Genomic DNA, 11,018 nt, shown 5'->3' with positions numbered 1-11,018 from the left:
GGTGCAGGGTGCACCGCTGCACCTCGAGGGAATCACCTTTTCGTTTGTGGTGCCGTACACTAGCACGTAAGCTAGTGAAAGCACTAGCTTACGTGCTGTCATGTTTCACGGCAAAAAAAGAACATGCTACGGTAGCGCCAAATTCCGTTCCTTGATCAGAGTCGCGCATCTCACTGTCGGGTAATTGTCCCGAAGACTTTTTCTGCGTGCGCATCGCTGGCCCCTTTCGCTTTCGGGTGGCCTCCTCTCGCATACCGCCGCAAGGAATCATCATACGTGCCGCCTCGGCCACACTCCGCGCAGTCGGCACTCGGTGAATGTCTCCCAGAGCGAGAGCGAAAACGAACTCTCACGATACGCGCTCTCACGGGGGCGACCGCGTACGAAGAGAGCCCGCACCTCTCTCGCCGACACCTCCTGGCGCAGGTCCCTCCGTATCCAACACCACCTGGCAGAACCGGCGACGGCCGCATAGTGCCTTGGTTCGCGCGCTCGCGCGTCGACTACCGACAAAACGGCTTTCTGACGCCTCGGCGTTCGGCGCCCGCCGCCGTTGTATACAGCGGAACGAGCAGAGGAGGGGGGGGGGGGGGGGAGGATAAGAGAGAAGAAACAAAGGGGACGCGAGGGGGGCACACGACCACGCACTCAGCGCGGTGTTTCCCACTCGGCACCACGCAGGCACGCGTGCTCGCGGCGGGAAAAGACGTCCCGTAGAGCGTGCGCGTGCCTCGGCAATTTGATATACGGGCCCCGCCCCCCCACAACGGCGCCGCTCCGCTCTCGTTCGGCGGGCGGTGTTTGTGTGCGTGCCGGCGTCAAAGAGGAGTAGGCCGTTTCCCACTTCCGCGGCGGCCGGCGGCCGAGGCCGCCGCACAGCCACCAGCGCCGGCAGCCACTCGTCGCCGTCCTCATGCAGCGGCTGCACCCGTCGATCGAGCGCTGCGCCGCTGCTGGGCGCAGCAGCAGCAGCAGCAGCAACCTTCTCCCGCGCCTCGCCGAAGACTACGAGGAGCGTCGGCAAGGGCCGGAGCGATCATCTGGGCTACCGTGAGAGGATGCCCGCGGGAGTTGGTTAGTGGTCCTCTCGAGGCAGGAAGAAGAAGGCGCAGCAGCTGCTCCTCCGGCGTGCTGTTCCCGAGTGAAGCTTCTCCTCCGAGAGGCAGGAGCAGCGACGGCTCGCCCACCACCGGGACCCTTATAAGGACGCGGCGACACTTATAGCAGCAGCAGCCGCACGCGGGAGCTGTGGCGGCGGCCCTGCTGCCGCGGGTCCCGCCGCTAAGCTGCGCGCGCGTGCGGCCGACGCTTTGCCGCACGGCTGCCCCGAGGCGCTGCCGTAGCAGCCGCTGTTCCTCTCGGCGCTCCGCCGCGCTTGCCTTCGCTGCCACCGCCCTGGGACACAGCCCCGCAAGCGGCAGCCCGAGCTTTTTTTAGGAGGAGCGAGGAAGACGACGGACCGCGTTTCGCCAGGCCCCGACGTCGCGGTCGTCATCTCCCACCGCCGCTTGAGAGAGCGAGTGCGTGTCTCTTTCTCTGCATCCCGCGGGCGCGAGGCTCCTTCGCATCATCTTCTCGACTCTGCGGCTGCCGACTGTAGTACATTCGGCTGCCCGATGTGACTTGTGACTGCACCGTGTGGCTACCGTTTTTTTATTATTATTTTGTATATTTCTCTACTTTTCTCGAAGCTGGTATCTTCCACCGCGTGCTGCCACCCCGAGGAACTTGAGAAGTGCGTGTGTGTCTGTGACTCGTGCGAGGGGCTTTATTTAAGACTGCTGAGCCGTGTGAGGTGCGCGTGTGAGTCAACAGCCCGGGCCGGGCCAGCCCGGGCCTGCCAGCGACGTATGCGTCGTTGTCGGTTCTTCGGTTTCATCTACCGTGGAGTATACGCCATCGAAGATCTTCGCACTGTGCCCTCCGAACGTGGTGGCCAGACGTAACCATCCGGTTCCCTGATTTCTCACTTTTTGTGTGTGTGTGAAATTTTTGGCACGGAGTTTCTCATTTTTGAGGCACTTCCACCCGCTCACAACTTTTCTTTTTCCATTTTGTTTGTGTGTGTTTGTGTTCAGCGTTGCGTGTGCGTGTGTGAGTGTATCGTCGCCGTCCTCGGATTCCGCCTCCCAGAGGGTTTGCGGTGTCTGGAGAGAAAACTCCTTGACGAGGTTCTCTCTCCCGTTCCCTGCTCTTCTCGGAAAGACAAGAACGCGGCGTCCAGCAACGGTCGCCGCCCGTCGTGTTGCGCTTCCTGCTTCTTTTAAAGTGGTTCGCATTTTGTTACTGCGCTCTATACGCTGCGTGTCGTTGTTTCTGCCGTGTCAAGTGCACTTATTGTCGCTCCCATGAAGACACACGCTAAGCGCCCGACAACTACGACAACGCTGGTGAATGCGAATGTTAGGCCGTGCGACTTGGGGGAGGTGCTGCGACGCCGGCCTGCAGCGGTGCTTGCGAGAAGCCTCGTGATGGCATAAGACAGAAAGCGAGAAAAGAGGGGGATTATGCTGAGCTATGCGTGCTGCCAATATGTGGTGACGAGAGTGACCCTGTACCACAGTGCCTTAGTGGACTTGTCTCGAAGTCGTTCGGTGCACGCTGTCGAACACGAGCCCTGCTGTCCGGATCCCCAGTTTATCGCGGCGAACGAGTGCAAAGCCGTTCACTACGGCGTGTGCTCGCCCCTGCTCAAGCTTCCATCGTTCTCGGTGGCGCCCGCTTCGCCCGCCATCATTATGGCGCCGCAGCCTCCGAGGCCCCAGTCGGCGACGTCTGCGGCAACGGACTTGAGTTTGGAAGGGCTGGATCCCGTCGAACTCTTGGCCGTTGACCTGGAGGGCAAGCTCGAAGCGCTGGTCAACTCTTTCGTCGCTCAGGACAAAGTGAAAACTGCCGCTAGAAAGTCCAAGACAGCCATGGCTTCGTCCCAGGCGTCGGCCGTTAAGAAGCTGGTTTCGAACCAGTCTTCCGGAGGAGCAGGTACATCGAGCGTGGGGCCGTCGTACGGCGGAAAACAAGAGTCAAAGCCATCTTTTAAAGACGATTTGGGTAAAAAGCGAGTTAAAAGCGGTGACCCGGAAGCGAAGACAACGAGCAAGACGAGTAACGACAAATTGGCTAGCGACGCTGTGCCCAGAAAGGTCGGCACCGTCCTGGTGACATCCGGAACAGGAGTGACAACTAAGAAGGACGTCACCACCCGCGTCACACCCGCAGGAGCGAAATCACTAGCTGCGGATGCGCCCACTACGAAAAATGTTACGTCGAATCTGAAGGCCTCAAAATCGACTCCCACTTACAACTCGCATGAGAACGATGCGGCCAAAAAGAAAGTCGACAAGCCGACCTCAAAAACGAGGTCTCTTCTCACAGTAGACGGACACGAACACAGTCCTTCACCAGACGCTTCAACGGACAGCGAGAAAACTGAAAAATCGCCTTCTCCAACTCCTGGCAGTCAAAGAAAAGTGTTCAAGCTGTCCCCGCCAAACGTCATATCTCTAGTCACTGGGGCTCCTAAACCTTCTGGGGCTCCGCCTCCTACCTTCAGCGCCACATACGTTCCAGCCGGGACACCCTCCAAATCCACAACGACGACGGTGGCTGGCAATGTGACAGCTCGAGATTCACCGTCTCCGAAGACGTCTCCTGCGAAAGACAGTGCGAAGGACCCCCTAGCTACCAGGCCTTCGAGCCATCCTGGCAGCCCCAAAGAGCCCTGCGCTAAAGCTCCTAGTCATGAGCCATCTAAGCCAGCACAGTCAGACAGTGGCAGTGTGTCCAAAGAAAGAAAGACAGCGCAACCCTCGTCTTCGCCGACGCCCAAGCCCGTAGTCGCCGTGAAGCCCGTTAGCGGCAACAGGAATGCGACGGCGGCGACCTCCGCGGCAATGGATTACGCCAAGTCCCGATTCCAGGGTCTGCCCGAACCGAAGCAGTTCGAGGAACTTTTCAAGCAGAAGCCCTGCAAGAACGGCCACGTCGTGAACGATGCCAAGAGCCGGTGGGAGTCGTTGACCTCTCCGAGCTCTACGGCGGAGCAGCTGTGGCCCAACAGCGTCGGCAGCGGCAGGAGCAGCAGCGCTCCCGTCGCGATCCCTGGAAGCAACTGCAATCACGACTTGCAAGCGCCTGACTTGGACTCGCCGCTGTCGACTTCGCCGAGGCGACTCAACTCGCCCGAGGCACTGTTCCTCGAGGCCAGCTCGCCGCCCAGCATCCCGCACCCGCGGCTCACGTCGTCGCAGAAGCAGCACATCCGCGAGCGCTCGCTGTCTCCCACCGAGCGCACTCACATGCACGTGCCCGTGCGCCCTTTCCTCACCAAGGGTTCTGTGGCCGAGCGCGTGCTGCTCTTCGAGCGCTGCCCGGAGCGCGCCAGCGTGGAGCGCACGCCGGCGCCGGCTAAGGGCAAGCCGACTGTGTACAACGTCTGGAAACAGCACCACGGTGCAGCTGACGCCCACTCAGGATCGCAGGTGAGTGCGAGACTCGGCCCAGTAGCAGTGCATGGTTGGTGATAAACACTAGGTGCATTCGATTTGTCGTCTCCGATTGCCCAGGACTACCCGAGGCGTTGCTTTCAGCCAATGAGTGTTGGCGTACTTGCCGTCTCGGACAGCCCTGGGCAGTCCAGGACAGCAAATCGAAGAGACCCACAATCGCGCTCGTTTTCAGGTGGACAATTCTCACAATGTTTGGCGTGTTTCATGTTTTCAATGGGAGCGTCGGCCTTCGTAGATGACGTCACACCCAGAGCGCGCAGGCTTTCTAATTTTATAGCAGGCGTTGATGCGTCGCGCCACGTCTTAATCTGATGCGCGAAGGCCCTCCCATCAGTTTGAGGCGGAAGTACCAGGGGCCAGATTTTGTAACGATTCTTTTCGTCTCCGATTCTTGGCGCCCTTCGTCATTGGTTCGCACAATGCCGCGCCGATAGAACCAATGGAAGAGAGAATCGTTGCAATATACAGCTGTAAAACGTGGAACACCGTCATCGTTTCATGAATTATTGACGTGCACGTATACGACACAACTGTTGTCTCGTGCTCTCGATGTTCACGATACTTGCATATATGACATTGCATAAGGTCCGGTGTCGTTTGCAGCGCGGAGCGCTGATTCTTATCTGATGTCCACGCTCACTACAATGCCATATCCATGGCAACGAGTACATCTATTCCGGCACATGGAGAGTAGTGGCTGCTGCGCGCTATCAGTCAAAGATCGCGGCGCAGAACTATTGTTCCGCGTTGCCGTGAGCAGCCAAACAGTGACACGTATGGCAACACAATCACAAGGTTACCGAATCTGCGACAGTTTTGCGAGAGGAATATCGCTGTGGGTCCGACAGATATTAAACGTTTGCTAATTTCCCGTAAATTGTGACTCACTCCTTCACTTCTTGTGATCGGGAGGCAATCAGCAGTCCATGTGATGTGAGCCACATTTCTCACAAGCTCTCACGAACTCCGGGACTCCACAGATCTCACAACCTCACGGAACCCCACAGCGCTCGCAAACTGTCGGCCTTAAATTCGTGGCATAAGACTAGCACTACAAGTACTCTATAGTGAGTCAGAAGAAGAAACTGTTACAATTTTCCGCCTTTGGATATCTACGAACTTGGCAATCTCGATGGGAGATAGTGTTTACGTTGCTACATGAATGCGCCAACGCGACGTATATACATTACGCACAACAGGGAGATCACTGCACTCGGCTTCGTATAAGTGTGATGCGTGTGGGATGTTGATTATACCATGCGACGTCTAGTTTAGTCGTACGAGCCTTTTACACAAGCAAAGTCAGGGGTTTCCTTCACGCGACGAGATGTATATATATATACATACGAACCGCATCCGACGCACCCTCGAAGCTGTGACCTGTGCGAACTTCCAGAAACATTGGAACACATAGGAAAACCTGTTATTTGTCCCACGTATGCGCTGCTCCTGCTCCTCTTCCTTACGCAAGTGTTTTGACAGCGAGTTTCCGCAGTCATCGAGTAAGATGTGTTCATGTTTGCCTGCGCGCGTCACACTATGCTCGGTAATTTAGTTAGTAAACGAATGTTTACAAGATTATACGGCCGATAAATCTACAATCCTTACTTCGTGTTGACCCTTTTCGCAGAGCAATTTGTTCTAGAGAAATGAGGTGGCACTTTCGGCAACGCGCCATACGTCGCCTCAGCGACCGCGCACGAATACGAAACCATTACCACTTCTACCTTGCTTCTGTGTGATCAGCTGTCGGGAATGCAACTGAGTTTTCGCTTACGCATTGTGCTCCAATCATGCTGGATTGAATCATGTGACCTAAACACGTGTGCAGTAGTTGGCTGCAAAAATAGTGACTGGCATATTAAGGAGGAATGTAATGAATATATGGGTCCAAGTTCACGGACCGCTGCTGCAACTGTCCGTACATGTTTCCGGCACTTCGAGATGTAAGGCTTTCCTCGAGGATACAGAAATTTGTTCATCCGCCAGCGTTGTATCGCTAACCTTCAAAAAAAGGGCGTCAGCCCCAGTACTACGGCAAGAGTGAGTACCGCTCGTTAAACAATGATAGAGGGAGTAGCGCCTATCCCTGTCATAGTATATAGGTTTCGCGCACAGTATACACATCTACCCCAACTGGCACGGAAACTTACGCCCACTCTTTCGCCAACGTGTCAAGAATAAGTGAATGGGCGCACACTTGATTCGCGCAATAAATGACGGAACTACACCGATAGCGCACGAATGGTCAAAGCTGAATGTTTCGTGATGGTCCATAAGAGTAAGCGACTTACTAGCGATAATACGTCTTTGCTGCAAGGTATTACAATCTACAGAACAGCTGCGTTTCAAGCCTTGTGCGCAGCAACAAATCCAACGGAACTGAGCGCACCCGCGAGCGACTATAAGCAGAAAATAATAAGATAGTGACCGCACCGTGGAACTTTACTGATTCAGAAACATGACGAGCCGCTGCTTCAAATTATTTGCCAAATAAAGAATGAAGAGCAAAACACGCTAATCCTGATTAAATTCATGAGCGGAAAGTTTGGATAGCTCGAAATACATATTTAGCCCCGCTTTTAGAGCAAGCACCATATACGCTACTTGCGCTGTTTGGACGTAGCTTAATCAGCTCCGAAAGCGCTTTGCATATTCTCTGGCGCCGTGGCCAATGCTTCGTGCCGTCCACCCAGTCACCGTCTACGATATCTCCCGAAACAGAGGTTTGCTAAGCCGCACCGGCGTCATATACATCCATTGTAAACACGGAGGCAGTTGAGGCAAGCAATGGACGCGTCACCACGTGATCAAACATGTCAGCGCCCACGTGCTCGCCGCGAAAAGGGTCAATATCTAATACATAGTTTGCTGTCGCAATCAATGCTTCGCCTTTCGGGCGAAACTGCGACATTTTTTACACTATACGTATATACTAATCAACGCTTTCACCAGATGAGGGAAAATAAAGTTAGGGAAAATTACTTTGCCAGTCGAAACTGATTCAGCGTTGCTTTTCAGTGGTCCATTTGGGGAGTATTATCGTCACTCTGCGGAATCTATTGTGCGGTCGAAGCGCGAGCCGCGTTTACACGAATGCTACAGTAGCGTCTTCAGCGAATCAAGGCAATTGTATTACGCGACACAGTGTTTACATGTGGAAAATCGCCTTTCGTCCGAAACAAGCTGTAACTTTTTTTTCCGGCGATTTGCATTCCGCCAGTCAGTGGAGGAGAGCACACGGCGGCCGCCGGCTCTCTCCGTCATGCGATACGCCAGCGTTCTCATGCATCGTGCGAGACGACTTAACTCGTCTCGAACTGCCGCCTCTACGGTCGCAATCAACGCGCGGTTCGCCTTCTTTAGAGCATTACCGCCGTTGCAAATGCGATGCCAGGCGCCTATCTCGCATTCGTGTGAACGCCGCTACGATAAATACGGGTACCTAAATCGCACCTCTGCCAAAGCATTTTGCACCGATCTTAGTTCAGAAGTCTGGCGCGAAATGTGTGTATCACCGGCCGTGCTCTTTACAACGAAATCGTATACCGAAGAATCGGAAGAGAAAGGCGCTGTACGGGCAGAGACCGATGGGGGCCCGCTGCGCAAGGATAAAATCGGCAGCCTGCTGCGATAATGCCGAGGAAGGTGCTCCTTCAAGGTGGCGGCGCTCCGTGCGCACGATCATTTACTCCGCATTTTGGCAGGCCGCGCCGAAGAAAAAGAAGTATTAATAACGATAAAACTGTCGCTCTAATTATCTCCGTATGCGCGTGAGACACACACACACACACACAACGCGTACGCGTCGAAAGCCGTCGTCCCCAAAGCTGTGAACGCGGAAAAGAAAGGAGGTGTGTATACGGAATGCGTGCGAACTGCCTAACGACCTATATTTATGGACGCATTTATCCTCTCGGCGGGCGATTTCTGTCGGCGCGTTATATACGACACTCCGGCGTATTTCGTCCGCGTCGTTCATCACGCGTGCGCACATATGGTATACGTATACGCATGCGCCGCCCTAATCAACTCGGCGATCTCGATAGACGTCATATTGGCCATACGCGCTTTCGAGAAAATGGAACCCGCAAGTCTTCAGTAAGAAAAAAAGAAGAAATAAAAAAAAAAGGTGGAGGGGGTAACTTAGGCGCTGTCGTCAGTATACTGCCGACGTGCGTAATAATGAATCGCACTGCCAAGGCTATCAGTGTATTCCTGCGTGCAAGTCGCGAGCGAGATTGCGCTGAAGGCTTGCTCACGTGCATTCTGCGCATGCACGCACGCATGGACACACACACCTGTTGGGAAAGTGTGCGATATATGCACCGTGAATGCACGCCGCATTACACGCCGCGAATGCCGCCTAATCGCCTTCGAGAGTGCGGTCGCAACTATACGTTGGCGGCTTTTTTTTATGACCGTCCCCGTTTTTTTCTCTCGCTCGGATGGGAGCGGAAGGGCCGACTTTCCGCGAAGCCGAGCCAGAGCGTGTCGTCTTCGTTGTGTGCACAATGCCGAGTCGATGATGATGCGTGCCATTGTGCGTCTCCTCGAGTCGGCCGCAGAAAAAAGGTGATGTAATGGGAGGAGAAACATTTAAGGAAGAGTCGTTCCTCCGCTGTGGGTCACGTACGCGGGTCAGGCGAACGTGAAAGGCGCGGTCGGGCAAACCTTTTCACTATATGTACTTGTGTATACAATGTCCATTACGCCGCGGTGCTCGTTTTAGAAGCGCTGTCCGAACGTTGGCACGCGCCTTCACTCGTATACGAATGCAAGAAAATTAAATAATACAAACGGCTTCGTACGGAAGTGGGTGCTGCGACTTATAGACAAATCAAACGTTGTAGTTACTTCCCATTTTCTAGAAATCGTGATTCGGGGATATTCTGGCGCTGCGCTTGTAGCTTTATAGGCTCAAAAGTCGACGCGGTGTCGCGTATGCCTTTGACGGGTGTTGGCAGCTTGTCTCGCGCAATGGGAGATGCTGCGATTTGTAGACCTTTTAAATATACAGCTAGACAGCGTAGGCACTCTCCTCGAGGAAAACTGTTGGCTACATTGCCTTTCTGCACATTTTTTTTCGTCTATATACAAAAGACGGAGACCACATGACTAAAGATGTATTAGCCTGAGTTCATATGTCTTATACGAGCGGAACCTTCGGTTTCATCACATTATACCAATTCACAGTGTGTGATATGTTTATAAACTGTCGAGGTATATAGTTTCTGGATACAAACAAAATAGATTTTTGTAAGAGAGCGTGTTCATATCTTTGACTCTGTACATAAGCGCCATGTCGCTGTTTTAGTGCGAGTGCGTCATTATGTCCTCGGCATCAGGTTTTTTAATTGTCCTTGAGAATCACTGCTACCCGATATTCGTAATGGCAATGTGTCTTGATTCGGTACACATCAGCCCGACTCCGGCCTTTTTCGCTCTGTTCTTGCTTAGCCGTTTCAATTTTCAATTTAATTTGGAACACGTGCAACTTCTGTAGCGCGCCCTCGACGTGTAGCGAGAGCAGGCGTGCACGCAAGTGCTTCCTCACGGGACCAAATATAGCACATAAGTTGCGGGTGCCCAGCTCACGGAAAAAATAACTCGCAAGAACACAAAATGTACACTTGGATGTACTTATACTGCCGGTGTGCTTACTGAGCATGTGAAACGCGCAGTTTATTCTGCCATACAAAACGCATCGAAGTTTCTATATCAAGGGATACACATCGGGTGACACGCATATGTCCACATTCGCCTTCAAAAATTATAAACCAGCAGTTTTAGCAGTGCATATCTATAGAGCATTTCAAGGAACATTGAAGAATTAGGTCTTGCATGTGCGATGTGCAAACCTGAACCTCTTGCATGAACCTATAGGAGGATCATTCTTTTCGAACTCTCAGAATTGTTCTCACAGTAATCAACTACACGCACCTGCACTAATACGGATGCTTTCTATAACGACGAACACTGGGCATTCACGGCATATATACGCAGGGAACCAAATTGTCGCTCGGACGCTGTGAGTGCATATACGCTTGCCATTTAAACCTAAACGTATCCGCGCATGAAAGTGAGAAGCGCAGCCCCATACACAGCCGACGGTCAGTTGCAGTAAAACTAAATCTCTGTAAGCGCGATTCTCCCCTCATCGCTCCTAGCGCTCAAACTCTGAACTTTAAAATTAGTAACGGAGCTACCAATTCGCAAAAAACTCACTGGCACGGAAACCGGTCTCATGGTCAGCAGTGCATGCAACGCCTCCTCGCCGTCCGTTCGAGTTTCTCGATGGAATCCCAGCCACGATCTATACTGTGTAGTAGTAAAACGACTCTTTTTTTTTTTTTTGCGTACCCTCCAGGCGCTTTCTGACCATGGCTGCTGCTTTCTTGCGAATAGCAGCTTGTGTCACGTCGCGTACCACTTGCGAGAGCACGTGCACTCCCACAAGTTTTTCTTTGGCTCACAGCATACGCGAGAATAAAACGGGCCAACATTGTT

At 53.4% G+C, this 11,018-nt stretch overlaps 1 protein-coding gene across 1 annotated transcript; it reads left to right on the top strand.

Annotated features, from left to right (window-relative positions):
* The first annotated feature begins 399 nt into the window (after window positions 1-399).
* Window positions 400-4,712, top strand: LOC119440346 (uncharacterized). The gene has a single exon (XM_037705265.2). The coding sequence runs from the start codon at window positions 2,508-2,510 to the stop codon at window positions 4,521-4,523; it is 2,016 nt and encodes a 671-aa protein (XP_037561193.2). The 5' UTR covers window positions 400-2,507; the 3' UTR covers window positions 4,524-4,712.
* The last annotated feature ends 6,306 nt before the right edge of the window (window positions 4,713-11,018 follow it).

Source organism: Dermacentor silvarum, chromosome 2 (genome assembly GCF_013339745.2).
Source record: "Dermacentor silvarum isolate Dsil-2018 chromosome 2, BIME_Dsil_1.4, whole genome shotgun sequence".
NCBI classification, from domain to species: Eukaryota; Metazoa; Arthropoda; class Arachnida; order Ixodida; family Ixodidae; genus Dermacentor; species Dermacentor silvarum.
The sequence above is the reverse complement of the archived record's forward strand: the minus strand, read 5'-3'. Positions and strand labels throughout refer to the sequence as shown.